Below are 26,886 nucleotides of genomic sequence, written 5' to 3'. Positions count from 1 at the left end.
TTTAACATATTACTGCTTTCTGTTTTAGGTGATCTTCTTCCAGCTGACGGCATACTTATTCAAGGCAATGATCTTAAAATTGATGAGAGCTCATTGACGGGTGAATCTGATCATGTTAAGAAGTCTTTAGATAAAGATCCCTTACTTCTATCAGGTATGAATTTCCTTCATAACTTGTAACTTGTTTCTCCCCCACAACTGTATAACATTGTCAGCAAATACGGTTTTTCCTAAGAGTCAATAATGTGATTTATGCTGGCTTAATCCTTATAATCCTTGGAGCCTTTTTTAGCCTTTTTTTTTTTTTTTTTTTTTTTTGGTAAACTGTCAAAGACATTAGGTATCTTTGAATCCAGTTATATTTTTACAAATGAGTAAACTGAGTCCGAAAAAAATTAAGAGACTTGATAGCCAGTGTTAGTTAATGTTAGTGTAATGATAAAACTAAAATGCAAGTCGAATTGATCTCTATTGAATTGTTCTGTTTTTCTGTATCACATTTATATTTACAGTCTGTTGTGAAACAAGATTGAAGAATAATTATGTTTAAAGCAAATTAGTGAATTTTCTGTAATGGTCGATAAACGACAGGTTTGTTTCTTTTTATGAACTGATAAAATCCTTCAAGTTACCCTAATCCAACTATCTCATTTAACTACTGAGGCCCGAGTCTGAGACGTAACCTGTTTACCTAAGATTATATGACTAATCAACAGTACATCCAGGAGTAGTACCACATCTACTGGGCAGGATTGAATTTGCACATGGTTAAGACATGTTCTGAGAAGGGAAGGACTTGTATGGGTGAAAGGGGAGGAGGTGGGTGTCTATTGGGTAGGCTCTTGTAACTGTCTGACTGTGATAGCTCGACCTAGGTTAATTGGAAATGAAACAGAAGGAATGATGGGAACAATTCCAAAGTGCCTTCTAAAATACATTAGATTGAATTATACTAGAGTTTGGAGAAAGCAAAATGTTGCCTATTTGTTTTCTGTTACCATTTTCAGATGTTAATGAAAAATGCCAACATTTTTCACATTGTAAGATTTCCTGCTGATTTAACTTGTTTAATAACTTGGCAGCTATGATTTTTCAGTTCTTCTCTGTGAATTTTATATTTCAATTGTCTGAACCTGGCTTTACTGAAATCAAAGTCACACCTATGACAAGGGTCAGTTAAGTGAGAATCACACTTTTGGGGCACTTACCTAACTGTAACAATTACCTTTTTAAGATTTGCGATTGTGTGCCAAAAGCTCTCTGTGGAATGTCCCACCATTAAAGATCAGAGTAATTACATATGTGTACATTTATAAACACCATTATAAATAGAGTAATGTTTCTTCTTAAAAACGTGAAATTTGTATACCTTCAATATTCTTCGCCACTAAGAATATTCGTACTCTATTTGGGGTTTTTGTTTATATTGATGTGCTTGTGATTTATTCCAAATAGACAGAAAAAATATCTTGGACATGTAAGTATAATGTATTTATATATAACGTATACTTGTTTGACTTACTCCTTGCCATAGGTCTAAGAAACTTTAATGTTAACCAAATAAAATCTACAATCATTCCAAAGGAGAGAGAAGCTATCTAATCAAACCTTACCTCCTCCGTAGACTAACTGGACCATATCTGGTGAACTGAGAGTATCCTCTTGCCGTTCTGCCGTAGATACTTTGTGGGTTTTATGTACACCTAGCTTACGTACATAGAGCTTAACTCTTCAGGTTGACATCCTTTCACTGAACTTTGGTCCTTTCCTATTTTTATAGAGATGGCTGCTAAGTTTATGTGTACTCAGGTTCCTAATGCACCAAGTTCACCAAGAGAACTCGATAAATTTTCCATGCTTAAGAAAAGACTGAAATAACTTTGTAGAGTCCCTTATCGTAGTACGGGTGGGAAAGTTTTTCTGCATTTATTTCTCTATTCCAAAAATGTACTAAAAAACATGAAATGCATTTATTTTTAAATTCTCATGATGCCATCTCTCATTGCTGTTCTTGGCTTCTTAAATTTAGATTTTTAAAAGCAGTTTTTCAGTTAGCAGTGGGGATATGACCGGAGCAAGAACTGTTTACTTTGAGCATATTAACGGCCAACATATGATTTACCTGTGGTAAGAAAGAACAGAAAATAAGAAATTGAAACCTGCCAAAAGACAGAATTGTTAAAAGAAACAAACTGTCTTTTACACATAATACTTGCTCAGTAAATATTGTTTCATTATCCTAAATTTCATTTCTTGTTTCTGTTGGCATTTTCACTGGCAAAGAAGGTAATAATTAGTGAAATATTCAGAATATAGAGTTTTAAAGCAAGAAAGCCAAAGGCCTAAAACATTCATATTGGATAAGTTACTCAGTAGTTAATAGCCAAATATTAACTCGTAAGTATTGAAGTAAGTATATATACTTTATGGTCTTATTTAGCAGATAACCTTTGAGCGTTGATTGGGTACCTAAGATGGTGGTACGTGCTAGAGCCCCTGCCTTCCAGGTGCTTGGGAACTAGGCGATCACGTAGATGAGTGGTAACTGTAAAGAAGACTTCCCTGAGTGTTAAAAAAGAGTGACGTTTTGGTCTACTTAAAATTCACCAAAATATTAGAGTAGAGAGATGGGAAGCCTTCTACCAAGCGATAGAGCGTGCAGAAGTGTGGATGTCCATGCTGGAGAACTGGAAGCAAATTTGTCGGCGTTGTATTGTAAGGCGACTATGTCCTCTGTCCTCTGACGGGAGCTGGATTGGATCCTTGCCTTTCCACTTCATAATTGTGTAACCCTGGGCACGCTTTTAGAAGATAAGAGTAATACCGCCTACCAATTAGCAAGATTTTTGTGACGGACAGAGAATTCAGTGTTCCCATCTTGCTCCCTTGCTTTTTGTAATGAAATTTCATGTTAGAGTAGTGGACGGAAAAGTGTGAAAGGTTGTTTGGTCTCCAGGTGAAGATGTTGGACTTAGTCCAGGGGGGCAGTGTAGAGTCAGAAGTTTCTGAGCCATCCAAAACTTATGACACAAATCCTATTTTAGGAAAATTAAAACTGATTTTGAGACGAACTGGAAAGACAGACTAGCTAGGAGGTTAATTGCAGTCATGTGGGCAGGCTGGGTTGGAAAGTCTGGGTTAGGTCGCGGGGTGAGGTCTGGGAAATGGGACGTTTGATGCTACAGAATCCCTTTGGTTATTAGCACATTTCTTTTATAATCAATGTATTTCTGAGAGAAATGTCCCTAATGATGATGATGGTGATGATGTAATTAAAAATACTGAGCATTTCGTATTGAATTCCTACAAATTCCAGGAAGTATGCTAACCCCGTCGCATTTATAGTCTTGGGTCTCATTGTTTGTGTCAAGTGTGGGTACTGTTATCTCCATTTTATGCATAAGAAATTGAGATGTTGTAATTTGCCCAATATCACATGATAAATGAGTGGTTTGAGTGCGTGTTGAACGCAGATATGACTGATTACAGAGTTAAAACCTTAGCATGATTATTTAGATTTTATTTAATGTCTTATTTATTGAATGTATTTTATAAAAAATGAAGGACATTTAAAACAGTGTTACTAAAGTGGGAAATTTTTTTGTAGGGGGAAACTTGTATTCTGATTTTTAAGAACAAACCAGTTTTCTGTTGTTGGCAGGTACCCACGTCATGGAGGGCTCTGGGAGAATGGTAGTTACTGCTGTTGGTGTAAATTCTCAGACTGGAATTATCTTTACCTTACTTGGAGCTGGAGGTGAAGAGGAAGAGAAGAAAGATGAGAAGAAAAAGGAAAAGAAAAGTAAGAATGGCAATTTGCTATAAAAGAATTGGTATTTGGAAATAGGGCAACTAAATTCTAAGAACTGGCACAAAACATACACTTCTTTCATGAGATTTGATATGAACAGTTCTACAAGAAGTTACAATGTTACCCAGGAGTGTACTTTTAAATGGTAGAATTACTGGAGGGGAAGTTTTTCTTTTCGATCAAGAGTCCATGAAGGGCCTTTAGTGAACGCAGCAGTCGCTTTACCAAGGAGTAAATTCATCATGTTGAATGCTTCTATTGCCTTTGTTCTCTAGTTTGAGAGTCTCCTTGTCATCTGACCAGAAAAATTAATTGAACTTTCTCACTTGTTATTTGACTATTTTTTCTGCTACGTTAGTAGTGGCTGTCTGTGTCAACCTTATCACTTTTTGGTCTCATTGAGGTTTTAATCTCTTTCAAGTTTTTCATTGTCGTCCCCCCCCCCCCCATTTCCCAGTCTGTACTTACATTGTTGGTGTTTGGGCATAAGACCAGGACTTCAGTTTGACACCTATTAATGTTTGTCACGTTATATTCAGTCCATTGTGAGACATCAAGATCTTTATTTGATGTATTGTATATGCTGTCCCTCCAAGTGATCAGTCACCAGGAAATTTGGTGACCATCTTTTATTCACAAGGACCTTATAAGAAACTCCGTCCGTCCTAGATGGGGAGACAACTCAGAATCACTTAGCGGGGAGCGTAGTGCTTTTTTTAAAAAGTCCTCCCCACCCTGCTTCTAAGTACCTGCTGTACCACCCTTTTCTTCCACTCAGGATCATTCCTCCAGAGCTTTTGCCCTGTATGTTGACAGCAGGTTACTGTGCTCTAACCATTTAGATTTATTATTTAATTTTACTTAGAATAGTAAGCCCATATTTCTCTCACACGCATAAGTATTTTGAGATCTTCTAAAATAAATGCCTTGCAAAAATCTTGGTTTGCTACAGGTACAGCAGTGTTTTTAATATTGGGGTGTTTTGTTTTGTTCTTTGGGTTTTGTCTTTAGCTGTGAAATCTTTTATTTCAAACAGAAACGTGTTTGAAAAGTTCTGGCTGCAAGCAAGGATAGCAAGCACACATTCTCGGTGTCCCTGATTCCTCCCACCACAGCCGCCATGTGCTGCCTTAGGTTTCCTAAGGCAGAGTGGGAGGCAGTTTGAAAACCAGTGGTGATGATACCATTTACTGAAGGCTTTATCTGCATATCTCATTAATCCTCACCACCATAAGACGTAAAGATTGTTACTCTTTTTATTGATGAGTAAACTCAAGTTTATGGAGGTTATACAACTTGTTCCAGGTCAAAGATCTAGTAAGTGGAAGATTAGGCCGACTTGTCTGATTCAATAGTCTGCTCTTAACCATACACTGAGCTGCTTGCGTAATTATAGGAGCCTGAAGTCAGCGTGCCCTATTCATAAAGAAAGGGACGTTTGTCATGGCTTTATTCTTATTGACCCCACACTGTCTTTTCCAGTATGCACCCTTTTTTTCTAAGATTTTATACCCTCGTTTTTATTAATCCAGTCAAGAGTATTCCCAGGAAGTAACATCTAACTCATTGTCTACCATTTTTGTTCTTTGATGTTTTTTGGTGTTTTTTTTTTGTAGACCGGGACACCCTTTTTCCATCTGTGGCCTCCCAGCCCTTCTCCCTGCCAAAAGCAGTCCAGGGTGGGGTAATCTGTCTCAGTTCCCTTAGTTGTCTGGAATGTAGCTCTCTGGTCTCTCTCCAATCTTGAGCTCATTAAAAGTAGCCTGGTATTCTCTTACTATCTCCTCAATTATCTGGAGCCTCTGTTCTTTCTTGACCATATTTGTTCCACGTTTTCCAGTTTGAAGATAGCTCTCCTTGATAGAGCAGCTGGAAGAAAAACAGGCTGAATGGTTCTGCTTCCTCTTTGTCATTTCTAATACTAGCCTGCCTACTCCGAACAGTAGACCCATTCCCTCCTTGATGACTTTATTGCTTCAGACATTCTCATCTTTCTCTTTTCTCTATAGCTAAGCCTATTATTGGAATTATCTCAACTGGTAGTTTTACTGGTTTGTTCTGTACATTCATATTCTAGTTTTACTTAGTTGGCTCCCCTATTGGTTATACATACTATTTTTGTTCTCATTCCCATCAAAGTTCTCCTGCCTATTGTGTTTCTATGACATTCCTCCCTTCCTCTCTTCCCCTGCCCTTTTCTCCTTTCTTAGGATTATGTCTGTATGTCGTTTGAAAACCTCTTGTACCATATTTGGGTTTATTACAGCGTAAAAAAAAAAAAAGTAAAGCCTTCTGGAGAAATTAAACAAGCATAGATGCCAAAATTATTTTGGACTATTCCCCTATGGTTACGACCTAGGGAGTGATTGACCCAGCAGGTCATTACAAGCCAGATGCTTTCTGATCTGTGTACACACATACACACACACACACACACACACACACACACACACACCATTGTGTAACAATGCTGTTATAGAAATGTGAACTACCTTTGCATAATTTAGCATGGCTGTATTCATTTCTTTTGGAAAGCTTTAATTCCCATTTTGTTCCTACAGATAAGAAACAAGATGGAGCTATTGAGAATCGCAACAAAGGTAAGTTCAGGAGGATAAAAGTGCTTTTTATTGAATTCAAAAATATATCTACTGGGCACGGTATTTATCCAAAAGTTTAGGATACAAATAGCAGGGAAAATAACAATACATGTTAATTTGGGTTAACCTCTCTTCCTGTCATTGCCTTAATCACGCTGCCTTTACAATGTTAGTAAGATTTTAATTGTGATTTGTGGTAGTAAGTATAGAAAAATCCAGATGTAGGTAGCTTTCAACTTAAGCATTTTGGGTGTTTTAACATTGGTTAGTATATAATTGCTAGCCAAAATGCATAAGAAACAAAATATATAACGTAAATGTTTTTTGCATCTATTTAAGAGTCTAAATACATGCATATTTCTCTATATGTAAGTTCATACCTAATGTTCTACATTGTGTTAGGGATTATATGGAAGGGATTTGTGGTGTTATGAATAAGTCTCATTACCTAACACGGTACAGGAAGAGAAATGACTTGGCATTTAGTTTAAGGGCCCTGTGTGTTTGCCTGTGCTTCGTCCCTGCTGTGTAACACACAACATGCTCAGTTATGGTGCACAGTTTCACAACTGAGTGTCACTATTGTCTTACTTTCTCTGGGTAGATATACACACGTACACATACAAAGCTGCGTGTTTAAATGTTTTCTAGGTTCTGAAACAAACTGATTTTTATCAAAAATTGCTTAAAAATGTCGTGTGCCCTTGAAAGGTAGTGAAGTTACATTTGCTCTTAAATGTAGCAAAAGCCCAAGATGGTGCAGCCATGGAAATGCAGCCTTTGAAGAGTGAAGAAGGTGGAGACGGTGATGAAAAAGACAAAAAGAAAGCAAATTTGCCAAAAAAGGAAAAATCTGTTCTACAAGGGAAACTTACAAAGCTGGCTGTTCAGATTGGCAAAGCAGGTATGATACATAATGAAAACGAGGGGTTGTATTTTAAAATACTCTCTGATTAAAACTCATCTTTTGTCACACTTCAGTCTGGAAATCGTTTCTTTGTAAGTGGAAGGGGAGTTGGAAATATTTTCTACTTCAGCCACAATGTATACCAGGCTGTTTGAGTTATTGTCAAGCCTCTTACTGTCATTGCAGCTTAGAGGCTGTCATCTCACTTTACATAGAGGGAAGCGTCCTGTGTCAGCTGGCTTAATTAGTGGTCAGGTTAAGATTAGCCTAAGTCTGTCCAATTCATAAGCCCATGCTCTCATTTCTGAATTTCCGGGAGCAGTGCAGAGAGGGCTAGCAGTGAGGTTATCCCGTACACGTTATCCAGCTGTATTTTAATATAAAGAAATTTCACCACAGATTTTGTTTATATTTTTATTGACTATTTATGGACAGTGTAGGTATGTGTTTTTCTAAAAGTTATAGTTCAGTTAAATAGATTAATTAAAGAGTTATCCTGGTGAAGCTAAATGACTAAATTGCTGCCATCACTAGAAAACACCTGTTGAGAGAACCACTCTTTAAAAAAAAAAGCAAAACTCTTAAATAAAAACAGCATGCCCTCCAGCAGTATCATTTTTTGCAAAAGAACACGTGTGCCTAAATCAGCATATACTGTTAAAATCACTTATATTGCATCAATCTGTTACTTCCTAGGAGTATGTTGGAAAACATTAACTTTTTGCTTTTGTCCTCAAGAAGCTTATTATCTAATGGCAAATACTTGCTTTTTTGTAATATGTAGCCAAGTGGCAATACTGACTCAATGATGTTTGAGAAAAGATAGTGACAGTAATTAGTAGCACTGGATTGCGTTATTAGACCCAGATACATGGATTTGCCTTATTTTTTACTCCTCATTTATCAGAGGCTAAATTACCCACAAAATAGAGAGGTAAATAGTTTGTAATGTATGATTAACTCTTGGTCTTCTAAGTTAATGAAGCAGTAAGGATAGACTAAAAAAATTAAGAGATAATTTGTGGTTTTTTAATAAAAGAATGTAAGATTGATCGATTCTATTTGGATTCTCTTTCAGCGGCAGGCAAGTTGCCGATACGTAAAGCTCTAGCTTATGCTAAACTTTCGTTATTACCTTGTCATTGCCTGTTATTTTGTCTCAGCCTTCGTAGAAGACCGAAGATACAATTAAGTCTAGGAAAGAATCGTAAATGCTTTTCTCCCAGTTCTCTTGGGAATGGAGCTCTACTTGGAAGCAGAAATTAAGTATGACAATGTCAAGTGATGAGTTAGGTACCAGAAAGGAGGTTAACGGTTTCTCAGAGAAATTAAAGTAAATAATAACAAACCAGTTATGATTCTTCCTGTGGCCAGTATGTACCTGACAATGAGTACTGTCTGAAATATATAAATAATTACCTTTTCCTTTATTTTTTATTATTTTTTAATATACTGATAGGTTTGTTGATGTCTGCCATCACAGTTATCATCCTAGTATTATATTTTGTAATTGATACATTCTGGGTTCAGAAGAGACCGTGGCTTGCTGAGTGCACACCGATTTACATACAATATTTTGTGAAGTTCTTCATTATTGGAGTTACAGTTTTAGTTGTAGCCGTGCCAGAAGGTCTTCCACTTGCGGTCACGATCTCACTAGCTTATTCAGTCAAGGTAAGTCGAAATGGGTAAGGAGCTGTTCTAAGTGTAAAGCCTCAGCTGGTGTAGAAAGCACACGTCTGGTTACTCTTGTTTCTGATTCAGAAAGTCAGAGAATGCCATAATTTACAGTTTTCTTTGAAAATGTTGTCATTGACCCCCTGCCTTCCTCCAGCTGAAGATCCCCGAGCCACAGAGACTTAGACCTTCCCTGGAGGACAGTCTTGGTGCAAAACCTAAGCACGACTCTGCTACACAGTCTGGCCTCATTTTCATTGTATGATAGTTAGGTTGTCCTTTGTGTCGCCGCCTCTTTCCCACCTGTAAGACTAACGTAAGAATGTCACTTACCTGTGGCACAAGGGCCAGAGGGTTTACTCGCGTCCACCTTTCTCAGGCCAGCTTGTTTCCACTCTTGTTCCCCGTCACCCCACCGTCCGGCTTTCACAAGGTAGGCACTCATGTTCCTAAAACAGTAATTCAGATCATATTATTTCCTTGTGTAAAGCTCCAGTGGCTTTTCATGACACTAAGAATAAGATCCCAGCTCCTTCCCATGGCCTGCGGGACCCTGCCAGCCTGGCCCTTGCTTACCTCTTGGTGCTAATCTACCTCTTTCTCCTTCCGGTCCAGCCTCACCAGTCTTCCTGCTGTTTTCAAATAGCCCAGCCGTGTTCTCACTTCAGAGCTACTCATTCCTTCCTTTGAATCATCTGCTCTCTTTATCCAGGTCTTTTCAAATGTCACCTTCTCTGATCACTCATTTTACAGTAGCTCAATCCTTGTTTTCCAACTAGAATGCTAAAAATGCACTTTGATGGCTTTGCTAAAACTGCTATTTACGTAAAGAAATAATCTGTTTGAAGATTAATTTATTTGTGTTGATTTTAAATCTTATATGGAAAAGGTAAGTTTGATTTCAAGAAGGTTCAGCTTGGGCAGTTTTGATCTTCCTTTCAAAGTGGCTCCGCAAGTAAAATCATACTTAGTGGAAGAATGCTGCTCTTGTCAATGTTCTTAAGTTAATGAGCAGTTCTCCTTAAGTAACATTGCTGATGTGAGCGATATAATTAGCCATGGTTTCTGCTCTAGCACTCTCACCTCTAGTATTCCCAAGTATTTGACGATAGACCTGTCGTAAGAATATTTTTTGATTACTGTTTGAGTTGTGTGTTTTTTTTTCAGGCATTTCACATCTTTTGTTTCAAAAATAAAATGGTTGGTAAATGTGTCAAAGTGATGACAAAATACAGTAATTGCCTGTTTGTCCTCTTTGGATGTTTTAAAATAATTTTGAATAATTGGAGTAAACATACTTTAGACACATCGATCAGTCATTTTACCAGTACTGTCATTAATTCATTTTGAATAGTCATTAATGATATAGGTTTTTCAATTGATCAAAAAGATGTAGGCCTGATTGATTTGCATGCCTTTAATAGAAAATGAGAGCATTTTAACTACTGTTCTTTAAGCTTTTATTAAATATTTAGCCCAGATATTACCAACTACTGTTCGTTTCACTGAGGATCCTACTGCGAATCCTGTTAATGCTTTGCACAATTGAACACATTTTCTTTACTGCTAAACTTCATTCTTTTATATAACTTTAATGTTAATTCAAGCCAGTAGTAATTTGGGGAGTACGCATCTTTCTTTCCCATATTTATTTCAAGAAACCAGTTTTTTGCAGTGTCTTGCATGTTAGTAGTCAAAGAACACACTGTAAAATAACTTGGTGTAGTTTTTAACTCATTCCACATATGTTTTGAGAATTACTTATCAAACATTTTAACTTAAATGCTTTTTGGGACTACTGATTTTTTAGAAACTATCTTTTTTGTTCTTGTAAATAAGAGGAAGAGGTGAGCCAAAGGATGAGAATACCAAGTGTTCCAGCATATGGAAAAGATAAAAATGACCTATTCTGGATTTGATATGTTAACTCAATCTATCACAGTCAAAGAAAAAAAGAAGAAAGAAAGAAAGAAATCGGCAACTACCTGCCCACAAGCTCTATGTTTTAATTGATACAAGCTACTTTTTCCTTGGTGATTGATACATTTTTTGTTTTCACTTTACAAGGAGACTTAATCCTTAAATGTTAATATACTCTTACACTGTTATTAAGTACCTCTGTACTTAGAGTACAGATTGCCTTGTAATGTGAGGATACTTCCCAGGAGCTGTTGGAGGCTTGTGGTCAGTGTGATTTGCATATGGGTGCAGGTATCTGGATTCATTTACTAGATGATGTTATGCAGTGGTGAAATTATTTAAACCACAGAAAGCTAGTCCTCTCTTTAGCTTATTTGAATAGGTCATATCTACTCAAATTCTTCCAGTATTAAATTGTTGCTTTATAATGTGTATCTGCAAATAGCTGGGAGTTTTAGTTCTGATTTTAAAGCAGTTTTTAATGTAATACGGTGATTGGTGTTATATGTAGCTTAACTAGATATTTTTTGTCACTGTAGAAAATGATGAAAGATAATAACTTAGTAAGGCATCTGGATGCTTGTGAAACCATGGGAAATGCTACAGCCATTTGTTCAGATAAAACAGGAACATTGACAATGAACAGAATGACAGTTGTTCAAGCTTACATAAATGAAAAACATTATAAAAAGATTCCTGAACCAGAAGCTATTCCACCAAATATCTTGTCCTATCTTGTAACAGGAATTTCTGTGAATTGTGCTTATACATCAAAAATACTGGTAAGGTGTCTTTAGTAATTCATTTATATATGAAAATTGATTTTTAAATTTGTAATGATTAGATTGTATGTAGCTCTTGAGACCTGCCATTACTGTATATAAATTGAAGAATTGAATTCTGTTGTTTTTAAAAAGCATAGAGTCATATGATGTATATAAGTTTTTTTGATAAATTTGTTACAAGTAAGATCTATTGATCGACATTTGTATTCTGTATATTTGTATTTTTCTTCTATTTTTAAAATGTCCTGTGTTTAGGAACTCTCAAGCCTTATAATCAGAACAAGTTCTTAATTTTAAATTATTAAGCTCATTTTGTGAAAGAGCAGGCTATCTTACTTTTGTAGACTTTTGTAGATGAAAAAATAAATAGTAGAAAGTCAACTCTCAATGTGTTAGAGAAAATTTTGAAGCCAGATTTCAGCTTAAAGTGATATTTTGTATACACTTGCTGTGTGTTCTTTCTGGTTTCTCAGTAGATCCTACCTATAAGGTGATCCTTAGACCTTTTGGAACTAACTCAATAAAGTAATTCTAGACTCGTACTACCTTAGAATAAAATATTTCTAACTTGGCAAGTTTTAAATGTCTTATTTTTAACATAAATTGTGAAATTGTTTCACTTGTTATGTGTTCTAATGATTCATGGATGAAGCCCATGAACAAAATTAATATTGCAAGTCGTTTGCTAAAAATAGGCCTGAATTGGATTATTGGACTGGAAAATTACAGGATCTTGGTTTTCGATCTAGCCGTGCCTTTTACTAGCTGAAAGTCTGAGCGTTACTTTCTTTAATTGTTAAGTGAAGATGATCACATCTGCCCTTATACTGTTGTGATGAATATATGAGGTGATACTTGTGCAGAGACTATGGGGAGAAAAAAAGGAAGCTTCCATATATAGTTGAGGCAGCAGTGCTTTATTTTAATACATATACTTTTATTGTAAGCCATAAAAATTTGTAAAGTAGGTTTAATTTGGAATTAGTTGCTATAAATTCAGTGAAAACAGAAAAAGAAAGGGATTAAAATTAAGTCCCACACCGTATGTATCAGGAACCAGCTTTACACTTTTCATGACTTATTTAATTCTTGAGTCCTAAGTGCTCCTGTTTTTCAGATGCTCAAGCCAAGGATCCCAGCCGTTGGGTAACTTGCCAAAAGTTCACCCAGCTAGTAACTGGCAGGGCTGAGATTGGTGTCCATACCATTCTCGTCACAGAGTGCCTCTCTGCCTCCCCTTTCTGTGCCCCTCAGAACGGCTGATACTAATAGAAGTTCCGTGTGTTATTTTGCTTTAGAATGTCGCATTCTGTTTTCCGTTGGAAATTAAACTGTTGTAGAGAAACAAGATGGTACTGTCTTCTAAACCTTTTTCTCTTATAGCCACCAGAGAAAGAGGGTGGATTACCTCGTCATGTTGGTAATAAAACTGAATGTGCCTTGTTGGGACTTCTTTTGGATTTAAAACGGGATTATCAGGATGTTAGAAATGAAATACCAGAAGAAGCACTGTACAAAGTCTACACCTTCAATTCTGTTAGGAAGTCCATGAGTACGGTCCTGAAAAATTCCGATGGAAGTTACCGAATATTCAGCAAGGGTGCATCTGAGATAATTCTGAAAAAGTAAGAGTAAAATGCTTAGGTGAATTAATTGCTGACTATAGTTGCTTTATGGAAAACCAACTACATTGTTATTGTCACTGTTTTCTTTTTGTGAGACCATCAGGCATTTGATAGAACCTCAGAGCTTTTTAGTATATTAATGGTATCCAGATATTTGCCCATGGTATTCTGCCATTTTCATACTCCAGCTTCTTTATTTCTAACTATTTTGCCGAAGGGAAAATAAGCCCATTACATTCAGTCTGGTAGATTTAATAAAGTACACCCTTAATGTTTGTTTTTAGCCGTGCTGATTTCATTGTTATATAGGATCACGAAAAGTAAGCCTCCAGTGAAGAAAAACTGAAGTTTGTGTCTTCAACACTGCATTGTAGACAGTAGACTCAGAAATGTGATGAAAAAATTATAGGTTAGTTTTTAAAATAGCAAAGCATTAAAACTAAATCTTGAGAATTTTCCTTTTATATCAGAGTGAGGATTTATCATATTTCTGCTGCAGTGTCATATTTAAATATCTCCTGTCATTTTGAACGGTAATCTTTCTTTTTTACTGCCCTCGTATAGGCCAGCAGCTTCAGTTTTGACATTACATGTTTATCTGTACTTTCCCTAAGGTGAATGTGCTGTTACAGGTATTGAAATTATTTTGGTTTCTTTAATAGAGAAGTAGAAGACTTTAAAAGAAATTTAAAGACTTGAAAGAAATTTAAAAGAAATTTAAGACCAATTTTGGAAATAGAGAACTCATTTGAAATTACAACATTTAAAATATTTCTACTTTTAATTTGCTGTTATGGACCATAATCCAGTGTTGCCTTAAATACTTGACAGACTGTGGCCTAACAGACTTAAGAGACAGATGTAAAATCAGTGAAAAGGCAGCATATAACAAATAGGTAAGGTTTTAGGGTAAAAGGTTGTGCTGTGAAGGATGCAGCATTTAAGATAGGTTTCGGTCAGAAGAAAGTGCACAAGGTGAAAGGAAGCCACATCAGAGGAAAGGAGGTGGCATGTGCAGGCCACAGTGTGGGGAGTAGCTAGTACTATATTTCAGCTGGGAAGACACGGGCTTTTGTGGCACACAGGCCACAGAGAGCTTTCTTCCCTTCCTAGCACATTGGTTATCTGATTTCAGTGTGAAAGATTGGGAGTTTTGCATCTATGGGTTGCTGCTGGGTAGCAGGTAGTACAGGGGAGATTTTTTTAAATCAAGAACCAATCAGGCTTTGACTCTTCTTCTGCAACTAATGAGCTTTGGGATTTTAGGGAGATTCTTTCCTTAGCTTCCATTTTATTCTCCACTGAAAAAAGAGGGTGATAACCACCAACTCTGTACAAGTAAAATAAAATAATGCATATAAAACATATAGCATGGAGTCTGATATATAGTAAGTATACAGTAACCGTATCCACAGTGATACTTACATTTTGTTGTAGAGGCTCTTCGCTGTTAGGCTGAGCAGTTAAAACTTCAGTAAGGAGGCCAGAGAATGAGACTAAAGAGTTTTTTCATCAGTGGAGTGATCAAAGCTGTGGTTGAAGATGATCTGGCATCAGGGAATAAGGTGGGTTGGGGGGGGAAAGGATGGACTGGAGATAGATACCAATTAAAAGGCTGTTACAAGAACTTTAGCTCATAGAGCCAGAAGAAGGCAGAAACGGAGGGAGGGAAAGGAAGGAGAGGCTCCATTCACAAGACTGTTGAGAGGACAAATATATAGGACTTAGGAGCCAATATTATATAGATGATGAAGAAAAAGTAAGTAGGCGAGATTTTAGATTTATAGCAGGTCCTTGGATAATATCGTTTCATTCAACTAATATATAGATGATGAAGAAAAATTAAGTATCTAGATGAGATTTTAGATTTAATAGCAGAATAATGTAGTTTCGTTCAACGTCGTTCATTGTAACGTTCGTTGATGAGGTGCCATAATTGTTTATATCCATTAGCCTATGGTGAAATTGGTTTCATTATACATTGTTTTACTTAAAGTTGCAGAACCTATGGGCAACGTTAAAAGATTAGGACTAGCTGTACATTGAAATTATTGGAGTAATGTTGATGTTCATTAGATGGGCAGTGAGGAGGCAGCTTTTGGTCTCGCATACAGTAAGTGTAAGGTACTGGTACAACTTTTGAGTGGAACTCTTCAGCCGTGATGGAAGGCTTTGGAAAACAATCAAAACGGAAAATGGATTTGGCCATCATCGTGGGAGAGGAGCGTAGAGAGGCTGTGTGAAAAATAAACTTTCAATAGGGAAGTCTACAGTGTAACTTTTATTTACCACATAATTAAAAAGTTGTGGTTAGTGTCACTGACAATTAAAGTATTTTGGCATTATCTCTCATTCTAAGAGAATGCTTATTTTAACAATAAGTTATTTTTTTCTTTCATGGTTTAAAACAGTATAGGTGATGAAACAACGTCTCAGGTAAGGGGTTGATTGAACTTGGCTTTTTACTTTAAAAGAAAAAAGTATTTGTGAATTTTGTGTTAATTGAAATTAATGTCTAAGTCTGTACCAAAATGGGTAGGTGTGTAGTTTATTCTCTGCCACTAGAGGTTTTTTGTTAAAATATGAAAGTTCTGCATTTCTAAAAGAGAAGGTTTAGAGTCTGTCTAGAGTAACTGATGAAGAGGAGAACTATCGAATGAAAGCCATAAAAATCAGAACTGTCTGTTTCATAAAGGGGAGAGTGAAAAGTGAATATGTTTTAAGTATGTAAAAATGTAACATACATATGTAGTTCTCTGAATTTCCAGATATCAGATCCCATGATTTCTAGCCCTTCCAGTTCACTTAAATGGCATTAACTATTATTTTTGTTAATTATTGATGTTTGGATTCAACATTTCCTTTTAGGTGTTTCAAAATCTTGAGTGCTAATGGTGAGGCAAAAGTGTTCAGACCAAGGGACCGTGATGATATTGTAAAAACTGTGATTGAACCGATGGCATCAGAAGGCTTGAGAACCATATGTCTTGCATTCAGAGATTTCCCAGCAGGAGAACCAGAACCAGAGTGGGATAATGAAAATGATATTGTCACCGGCCTTACATGCATTGCTGTTGTGGGGATTGAAGACCCTGTGAGACCTGAGGTGGTGAAACATTCTGTGTTCTGCATGTGCAGAATCTGTTAAGTGTAGAGGATCTGGGCACTAACTGTAACCACTTTGCCAGTAAAATTCGTGGTGTTTGTGATTTTTGTTTTTTTCTGTGTGAATCCATGATAAGATAAATAAATCATAGCTTGTGATGCAATACCACCTATTATAGTTTTTAATTAGACAGTTTCCTTTGAGCTCCTGTGTGTTGAGAGCACCATAACATAGCACAGTGCCTTAACCTGAGTAGGGTTTTCAACTGATAAATTAAATAGTAGATTCCATTAAGTTATTTGTTTGCATAGTCTAGACCAGCACTGTCCGGTTAAACTCTGTGTGATGACAGAAATAGGTATTCTAGGTATTGTTCAGTATAGTAGCCACTGGCCATGTGTGACTCCTGAGTTCTTTAAGTATGGCCAGTACAACTGAAACACTGATCAATTTAAACGTTGCACTACCGTATTGGACAGCATGCAGCTCTAAACTTGGCTTTCCTCTTTACATCATTTTTTTAAAGTTGGTTGACTAACTGCTGTGTGCCAGGAACTATATTAGTGTGCTAGAAACATAACAATTGTTGAGGTCTGATCTCTGTCCTTGGTGGGGATGGGCAAATGTAAGAATTATAACCCAGGATTTTAATTCACAGATAGATATAAGCACAGGACATGAGTCTTCAACCTATTCTAAAGTAATAGCATCTTATTATTGCATTCTTACTGTGTGCCAGCTACAATGCCAAGTGCCTTACCTGTATTAGTTATTTTAATGTTCACCTCTGTGAATTATGAGTATCATTACTCTCATTTGATAGATGGGGGAAAAGTTGAGATGTGTGGAGGTGAGCTCTAGACCGTAGAGCCTAGTGTGTTCAAACCCGGGCTCTGTCTAAAACCCATGCTATATTAACCACTGGAATGGTCAAGTAAAACTTCCTAGGATGAGTCTTAAAGAATGAGGAGGCATTAGCTAAACCAAGAGAGAGAGGAGTCGGCACATTCTGAGCTAAAAGCAATGTGAGTGAAAGCACAAAGGCAAAACCAGCTCTTGTTTACTGTCAACTAATTGATTCAGCACCCAGTGTGTCGTACCAGGTACTCTTAGGAACTGGACACACTGCAGTCAACAAAATAGTCACGAAACTTACATTCTAGAGAAGGAAGACAACCAGAAATTATGGCTACATGGATTGTGTGCCAAGTGACAATACATCCTGTGAGGAATAAGCCCTGCCTTCACAGTCCTTACATTCTGAATGGCATGGGGGGAATGGGGAGGGTGACATCAGGTAAGACAAGTAGAAATGTGATCAGGGCTAGAAAGGATATGCGCGGGGGATAAAATAAGGTAATTGAGAGAGACCACTTTAAGAATCTCTGAGGATAGGACATTTGAGCTGAGATTGGATGGCTGACAGTGAGGCAGCCATGTAAATAGCTGCAAGAAGAGTATTCCAGGCAAATGGAACAAAATATGCAGGGGGCTAAAGGTGAGAAAGTATTTCTCTATTTCAGAGGTGGAAAGGAGGCCAGTATGGTGAACAGTGTGGACAAGAAGGTACTGATGAGATTATCTTTGGTCATACGAGGCAATTAGCGCTGTAAATTTTATTCTAAAATTAGTGATTTTCAGGCTGGGGAGTGACATGATTCATGTTGTTAAAATGCTATTTTAGGTACCGTGTAAGAAATGAATTAGAAAGAAAGAGGAGTAGAAGTAGGGAAGCCAGTAAGATTATTGCAGGAATCCCAGGCAAGAGATGACCATGGCTTAGAACTATAAATTGGCAGGGAAGAGGAAAAGAAAAGGATGATTGCAAAGTGAATGGAGGTAGAACCAATAGGAATTGGTTTGGATATAACTGTTTTTAACATTGTTGAGGTGTCCGAAGCATTCAAATGTAAGTCAAATAGGCATTTGGGCCTAAGAACTTAAAAGTAGTCCAGGCTGAAGCATTCACATCTGAGGCTTAAGGAGATCTGAGGAGAGTATGTAGCAAACGACTGTTTAAGATTACGGTTATCTCCACAATTAGGCATCTTCCCAAAGTGGGGGAATCAGTCTCTAACTTGCATAACTGGGTGGGTGGTGGATGGTATCACCAGTGTAATAAGAGAATAGAAGCAGCAGCATATTTAGAGATCAAGATAAATTCAATTTTGGAGTTTTGAAGTTTCAGATGCTTAGGAAACATCCAGGTGGATAATTTTTACCAACCATTACTCAGAGCAAACCACTCAAAGTTTTATACATTGACTTATGGCTTAAGTCTTATCTAAATTCAATACTGAATCAGGATGTCTGCATCTTGTCCTTTGGGAACTGTATGGTATTGTGTTCTTGGCATTGAGGTTGATGGAGAGTTTTATTTTTAAACATGGAAATGGCACTTAATTTTTTTAGTATCACAAAATAAGATAGTTACTTTTTTACTAATATGAGACAGTGTCACATGAAACAGCTTTGAGTATTCTGGACTCAAAGTATTTTTTGGACGTTCTGATATAGAGAGAATCTAGATTAATTAGGTATCTAGGACAGATCCAGCTTTACTGCATATACATAGATATTTGAACAAGGTACTTAGCTTCTCTTCAGTGTCTTATCTGTAAAAGTGATGGTAGTTTGAGAGTTTTAAGTGAAACTATTTGGTGGTTAGTGGACAATTAATAAGTGTTTGTTTGCCTTTCTTCAGTGTTATTTGCCATATAGTTTTAACCTGTGACCCACTTCTTCCTCTTATTCATTGTTCCACTATTCCAAATGATCTCAGGATAACCCCTGATCAGTGAGTATTTAATGGACACATTTTATCTTAAATGAGGTATCTGGATATATATTACATTTATACAGCAGGCCAGTGTTTTCAAAATCAAATACTGATTTTTATTTTTTTCACATAATCTGGCCAGGCTCTGTTGTTTCACTCACCTCTGTGTCACCAGCCCTTAACCATAGTGCCTGGCATTCAGTAAATACTAGTTTAAGTGAATGCATGTGATATTTTTGTCCAAAGATGTGAATGACTAAGAGTTCACTAGATGGAGGGATGTCCTTTTACATCGTAAATCCTAAAATATACAGATACATATTTATTTATATTGCTAGTAATAAAAATTGCACACATGTTCCTAAGACACAGTGGTACCCGTAGTACCCTGTCTGGAATATGCTCCTCTCCTCCTTGGAAAATACCTAAGGGGGACTATTTTCCCGACGATATTTAATTCAGTAGTTCAACAAATACTAAGGTCTGCTTATATGTCAGGCACTTATTTGTTAAATGAAGGAAAGGCCTTGTACTAGGCTTCGGTGATGCAGACATGAGAAGGTCAGGGTTCTACGCTCAAGAAGCTCATTGAATTGCTGAAAACTCAGGTACACAAATAACTATAAAATGATACGTGAGCTGTAATAGAGGTGTGTGTATAATGTGAAGGCACAATTCTTCCTAGATAGGCCATCAAAGCTCCCAGAGAGATGAACACTTAACTGTGTAATAGAAGTCACAAACAGCTTACAGGCCAAATTTACTCTTCAGTTACGTTATCTTTTTGTGTGTGTGGGTGTGTGTGTGTGTGTGTGTGTGTATAAAACATTAAATATTGAAAGAGTACACATAAATCTGGGTTTCTGCTTTCTTTTGAAATTGTAGGTTCTGTCAACATTGGGCTCTCATTCCCCAGAGGTAAAAATAGGCTAGAGCTGAGTAGCTCTTTCATTAGGCATTCGTCTGGGGTTGGTCAACCTTCAGCATGTTTTCCTCTTTTATGTTACCTGCATGGCCCTGTAGGTATTTATTTGCATTTGCAACCTCTGCTCTAGTAGAATTTTCTGGTCAGAGAACAGCAGGAAAGGATTTTGCTAGGCAAAGGGAACTGCAAAAACAAAGGCACAGAGCTAATAATGTAGATTATTCATCTATCAAGTCCTACATAGTGGAGAAAATTTTTAGATAAATCTAGAAAACTATTTTGCGGCTCGAGTTACACTAAGGACTTGGTGGTTTATAGTATAACAATTGGAGAGTCATATATTTCTAAGAAAGTGTGTTAGAAAAAGAACGCTGCTGTCGAGTATGTCAGATGTTTTAAAGGAGGAACAAATATAAAGAGAGAGGGATACAAATTAAAAAGCTGTTGTAATAGCTCACGCAACAAGCACTAGGGACACAGGAAGGTTTGAGGTGAAATCTCCAGCCCTTCAGAACGTATGGGGTAGGGGGATGGAAGAGGTCAGATGACCCTCAGGTTTCTGCTCCATAAGCGGGTTTAGAACACGTGCTCTCCTTTTGAACACCCAAATTCTGATGCCCACTTTTCTTGTGGACTGTAAATCCAGCTATCACAATGAGACGGGGCAAGATACAGATTTGAAAGTTATTAGCACACAGATATTAGTCGAAGGGAAGAGTAGGCGAACCACCCATAACCCTACAGAGCACCAACACTTAACTCTGGTGGTGTATGGGCAGTAAAACCAGAAAGGTAGAAAGCCTATGGTCAATAAATAATGCAAACAAATTAAGTTGCGTGACAACTGAAAATGAAGGCTGAACTAGGACTGTGGCCGTGAAAGAGGAAAGAAGAGGTTATTGGGAATAATTCAAAAAATATTGACTGTTAAGTTGAAATTAAAATGATTTGTGGGACGGTGAGGTAATGCATATTCATTGGGATTTTTTCTACTGGAAATACTAGTTTTCTGTCGTAATATGGATTTTTTTTTCATGTAAACCAGGTACCAGATGCAATAAAGAAATGTCAGAGGGCTGGGATAACTGTGCGGATGGTCACTGGTGATAATATTAACACCGCTCGGGCCATTGCTACGAAGTGTGGTATTTTGCATCCTGGGGAAGATTTCCTGTGCCTAGAAGGCAAAGATTTCAACAGGAGAATACGAAATGAAAAAGGAGAGGTAAGGGATTTGTTTTTTTAAATTGATGTATTTTTAATAGATTAGAAATTTCATTCAACGAGAACATACTGAATATGCACTATGCATTAGGCATCACGTGTGAATAAATGCAGTCAAAAAGCAAAATATTAGCATTTTAGGAAATAAAAGAGACAACTGATAAATATAAGTTTAAGCCAATTTCCAAAGTACAGTATGTGTAAGCGAGTAATGGGAGGTGAGTTTTGAAACGTTGATAGGAAGTATGTTTTAGGGGACCCCAAACTCTGAGCTTTTTTATGCTAAATTAAGGAGTTTTCGTAGGGACTGGGGAGATTTTTAAAATCTGATCTTATAATGATATATATAGCAGTGGTTCTCAGACTTGAGTATGTATCAGAATTACCTGGAGAACTTTATAAAACATTGATATGGCACAGCCCCAAGTATTTAATAAGATAAACCTGGGTAGGGCCTTGCTCAAGAATTTGCATTTCTAACAAGTTCCCAGGAATTGTTGCTGGTGCTACTGGTCTGTTAACCACACTTTGGAGAACCACGGATACATGCCAGATAACTAATTTGGAATTATGAAAATAGGCTTGGGCACATTTTAACTTTGACAAAAATTTATAGATTGAGCAAGAGCGGATAGACAAGATTTGGCCAAAGCTTCGAGTACTTGCAAGATCATCTCCTACTGACAAACACACACTGGTTAAAGGTGAGTAGGTTTTATAATTATTTCATAATTCCTTAATACAGAAATATGTTCTACTTCCTAAAATAGTAATAGATACTGAATTTTAGATTGAGTCATGGATATCATCTTGTCCAATAAAATCTAAATACATTTCCTTTTAATGCTTTGGTGAATGTGTTAATCTTCAGTGATTAAAACAGGATATTGCTTCTAACGTAACCTTAGTTTCTGGCGTTGGTCCTTGTCTAGCATCTCAGCAGTTTCCATTCCTCTGTTTGTTTAGTTATTTATTTTTAACCTTGCGTCAGTCAGGTTAGGATATTCTGCAGAATCACCTTATCAATTAAAGGGAGTGTTTTTATAGCACACATGTTTGCTTTGATTTCAGGTATAATTGACAGCACTGTCTCAGAACAGCGCCAGGTGGTAGCTGTAACCGGAGATGGCACCAATGATGGTCCAGCACTGAAGAAAGCTGATGTTGGATTTGCAATGGTAGGAACTTATCTAGTCAAGTATAATTTACAAGTGAGGTTTTGTGTGTGTTTGGTTTGTTAGTTTGTTTTTTATTCAGTTGCTATTGATTTTAGACACTGTCCCTCAAGATTAGTTTGAGAAATAATATGTAAGCCTAAATTGATTTATAAGTAATTAGTTTATACACTGACTTTATTTGGTATGGTGAAATCTGGCTGGAAGATGACTTCTCTTGAACAATTATAATAAGATCATACATTTACGTATCCTCTGTAAAATATATAAATATCTGTCATCTCATCTGATCCTTGCAACAATCCTCTTCAGTAGGAAATAAACTTAGAAGAGTTATATGTATTAAAGTTTAAAAAAAAATTGAGACTCTTCCACTCAACTGAAAACACCTCTTAAAAGTAACTGAATATCATCATTTTATATTTAATAGATGTAATCTTTTTTGATTGAAAAACATCTGCTTTGCCCCCCCAAAGTTCTCAATTTAGATGTGATTATTTAAAGTGCTAGAAAATTAAAGCATTTCATTATCATTTTCTTATACTGTGTCATAGTACTGATAAAACATTTACTATAAAATTGATATCTGAAATACATATGCTACCTCAGTGTTTAATCATTGAAATTAGGTTGTTATGTCTTTGAATCTGTTTCTTCCAGTTTTTCAGTGTGGGAATGAATCTTTATACACCCTCAGTGCCAGAGAAAATTTAAGTATTTTATTTAATTTTCAATTAGGTTTTTTGTTGTTGTTGTTGTTTTTCATTTTTGGAAAATACAGGTCCATAATCATAATTCTCAAATTAAAAAATCTGAAAACTGAAATTTATTTCCTAAAGTTGAGGCAGACTCATTTGATGGCAAAACTCATCCTGAACCGATGAGAGGATGTTACTTGCCCCACTTATTACAAACATTCATAGTCATTGTAGAGATGTGTTTTTGTAGCAAGCCCAGTTGGAGAAAATTTGTGATAGAAGTTACGTGCCTCATCTTTCTAAAATATGAGAGGCTAAATTCTGAAACAGTCTGGACCCAAAGGTTTCAGATAAGAGAATATTTATGTGTACCAATGTTTATTTGCGTATTTTGTCCTCCTGATATTTTCCTACTAAAAAAGGTGTTTAGCAGAACCAACACCCTGGTGTCATCCTTTCAATAGGAGTGAGCAAGATGGAAAAAGGAAATTACATGGGTAGAGCTATCAACCATTTGGCTAGGAACCCATAGATCTCCACCTATCCTGTCCCAAACTTAGTACAGGTGGCAGCACATTGTATGAACTTCTGAAGACTTGTGAAGAGTAGCTGAAGGGGTAGATAATATATAAATGCTGTTCCTTGGGTTGTAGGCAAGTAGAATCATTTACTTTAGGAATACAGGATCACTCCCTGCTGCTCTGGAGCATTTAGGAGGGTTCTTACATCTGGACAGCTGACCAGAAAGGCACTTATGTATAGTGCATTTAAAATTTTTTAAAAATAACTTTCTTCATGAAACTTAAGTGTTTAAAGCAGATACTAAGGGCTTTAAATATCGGGGGAGCCAAAAAAATGTATACACATTTGAAGAGATGTTATCTACGTATTACTTTTCGAAGTTGAATTACGGTAGCAATGTGTAGTGTGACATTCGCTCAAAAGACGGTGTTCATCAAATGAATGCTAGCGTCACCATGCAACAGGCAGGACAGTCAAAGAAAATGACGGAAGCACGGGTGTCATTCGAGGAACACAAGACCATTTTGAAGCTGTATTTGAAATTCGAGAACATTATAGAAATACAGTGACAATGTATACAACAGAACCTCCAACACGCCTATCAATTGCACACATTCGTGATAAGTTTGAGACGCATGGTACTGAGTGAAGAAATTGAAATGGCATGCCCAGCGATACAAGTGGACACTTGGGTCAACGTTGCTCAAGCAGTAGTTCGCCGTAATCAGAAGTGTCTGGATGCGGATGGGAACCACGTTGAGCACCTCCTGTAATTGCAAGAGTCAAACGTGACTTGTGTTCATCTTTTGTTACCGGTATACATTGAGTATTACAATTTTAATACAGTTTGTTCTTTTCTTAAAATGTGTATACAAGTTTTTGGCACCCTCTGTATATGTAGGTAAATATAGTACTGCAAAAGAAATATGGTACAGTGACTGCTTTCTTTGTAAACCCTGAAGATTTTAGGCCCATTGTGCCACTTTTTGTTAAAGGTAGCACATCAAAAAATCTAAACTTATTTTTTAAATGCAGAGAAAGAATAGAATAATTGCTTAGATTTGAAAGTAGTGTCGCTCAAGCTTGAATTTACTTTGTGTTATTTGTTCAGTTCTTCGATTTCGTATTTTAAAACAAAGGCAAAATTATTTGTCTTGGGCTTTTATTAGATACCCACAAGAAATTGTTGTTGATTAGTCCTTTCTAAATTTGTCTTTTATTCTTAAGGCACAAATAGTATTTTAGAACCCCATCTATTTATCTGTCGGATAAATAGCTATAGATATATATTAATACGTAGATAAATATAGATGTACGAGTAGATGTGTATATGTGTGCGTATAAACATATATATACACGCACACTATACATATATATACTGTATATTTAGCAATTTCAACATTAAAATAAAATGCACAAGAGGATTTATAGAGGACTCTAATATATTAAAGTACATTATTAGCTTACAAAGCGTCGGACGTTTTCCCCTATTTAGCCACTCTTTAGAATTTCTTTAGATAGCAAGCCTCCGCGATACATTTAAAATATTATTACATTATGTTTTTATTATACAGTAGCTCCCCTCTTTATCCATGGTTTTGCTTTCCATGGTCTCAGTCACCTGAGAGCTGCTCCCTGAAAATATTAAAAGAAAAATTCCAGAAATAGTTCATAAAATTTAAATTGTGCACTGTTCTGAGTAGCGGGATGAAATCTCGCACTTGGCCTGCCCGTCCAGTCCAGGCTCTGAATCGTGCCTTTGTCCAGGGTCTCCACGATGTGTGCGCTACTACCTGTCAGTCACTTAGTAGCCATCTGAGTTGTCAGATCTGGAATGGCAGTGCTTGTGTTCAGGTCACCCTGTTTTACTCAATAATGGCCCCAAAGCGTAAGAGTAGTGATGCTGGCAATTCGGATATGCCAGAGAAAAGCCATAAAGTGCTTCCTTTAAGTGACTGAAAAGGTAAAAGTTCTCAGCTTACTAAGGAATTGTACACTGAGGTTGCTGCATCATGCACCTCACTCCATCTCATCACGTGGGCATTGTATCGTCTGCCATCATCACAAGAAGGTGAGTACAGTAAAATAAGATATTTGAGAAAGACCACATTCACATAACTTCTATTACAGTATATTGTTACAATTGGTGTTTTTTACTAGACATTGTTAATCTTTTACTGTGTGCCTAATTTATACACTAAACTTCGTCATAAGTCTGTATCTATAGGGAAAAACAGTATAATACAGGGTTTGGTACTATCCGCAATTTCAGGCTTCCACTGGGGGTTTGGAACATATCCTCCACCGTTAAGAGGGGGGCTACTGTATTACGTTATTCTTACCAAAATTCAGTTAACCACATGTACAGATATTTCTTCCATCAAAGACTACATGCCATGGTGTATTTGTATAAGCAAATACCTTTCTTATATAGTAATAAGATCTTCTCTAAAGTAATTAAAATTTTGTCTTTTTAAAGTTTGAGTTAATAAAGGATTCATTTGTTTATTCCCCAAACATTCAGAAGCTATTTTCAGTATTCTGGCCCAGAAACAGTTATGTAGTTGCTGCTTTCTAAAGGCTCGGCACACAAGGAAATAGATCATCAAAGCTTAGTGGCAGCCAGTGAAGGAGTAAACAACATGCTGAAAGTCTCTAGGAAGAAATCTTTGATTCTGCCAGTAGAGACTGGGAAAGATTTTCTGAAAGCAGTGCTCTCTGGGCTGAGGGAGGAAGAAAAGCATGTAGAAAAGTACAGCCAAGAGACCTTCATTGAATTGTGAGTACCATCACATGCCACTTCACAATGGGGACATGCTCTGACAAGTGCGTTGTTAGGCCATTTGGTCCTTGTGCAAATATCAGATAGTGCACTTACACACACCTGGATGATACAGCCTACTTTGCACCTAGACTGGATGACATTGCCTGCTCCTAGGCTACAAGCCTGTACAGCATGTTCCTGTACTAAAGGACACAAGATTAAGCCAAGGACAATAGAGAATAATGCTATTTCCAAGAGATTCGGTAAACACAAGAATGTGTGAGGCTGCCGTGGACATAATACGGCATACTTTTGTGTGTGTGAGTAGAAAGAGGGCATTCTAAAATCACGATAAAAAGTCTAGTGTG

The 26,886-nt window shown here is 36.8% G+C and overlaps 1 protein-coding gene across 8 annotated transcripts in view; it reads left to right on the top strand.

The window, feature by feature from the left end:
* ATP2B1 (ATPase plasma membrane Ca2+ transporting 1) overlaps positions 1-26,886 on the top strand; it is a 121,699-nt gene that overhangs the window by 71,857 nt on the left and 22,956 nt on the right. For all 8 annotated transcript variants that reach the window (XM_081058225.1, XM_081058226.1, XM_081058222.1 and 5 more), the window contains exons 5-15: positions 29-154; positions 3,662-3,802; positions 6,373-6,411; positions 7,154-7,315; positions 8,778-8,992; positions 11,455-11,697; positions 13,084-13,325; positions 16,194-16,431; positions 21,181-21,360; positions 21,976-22,063; positions 22,431-22,537. In XM_081058225.1, the coding sequence (XP_080914351.1) occupies positions 29-154; positions 3,662-3,802; positions 6,373-6,411; positions 7,154-7,315; positions 8,778-8,992; positions 11,455-11,697; positions 13,084-13,325; positions 16,194-16,431; positions 21,181-21,360; positions 21,976-22,063; positions 22,431-22,537 (1,781 nt within the window). The remainder of the gene's footprint in view (positions 1-28; positions 155-3,661; positions 3,803-6,372; positions 6,412-7,153; positions 7,316-8,777; positions 8,993-11,454; positions 11,698-13,083; positions 13,326-16,193; positions 16,432-21,180; positions 21,361-21,975; positions 22,064-22,430; positions 22,538-26,886) is intronic.

Source organism: Rhinolophus hipposideros (assembly GCF_964194185.1).
Source record: "Rhinolophus hipposideros genome assembly, chromosome: 9".
In the NCBI taxonomy this organism is placed as follows: domain Eukaryota; kingdom Metazoa; phylum Chordata; class Mammalia; order Chiroptera; family Rhinolophidae; genus Rhinolophus; species Rhinolophus hipposideros.
Note: the sequence above shows the minus strand (reverse complement) of the source record. Positions and strands in the feature narration are given on the sequence as shown.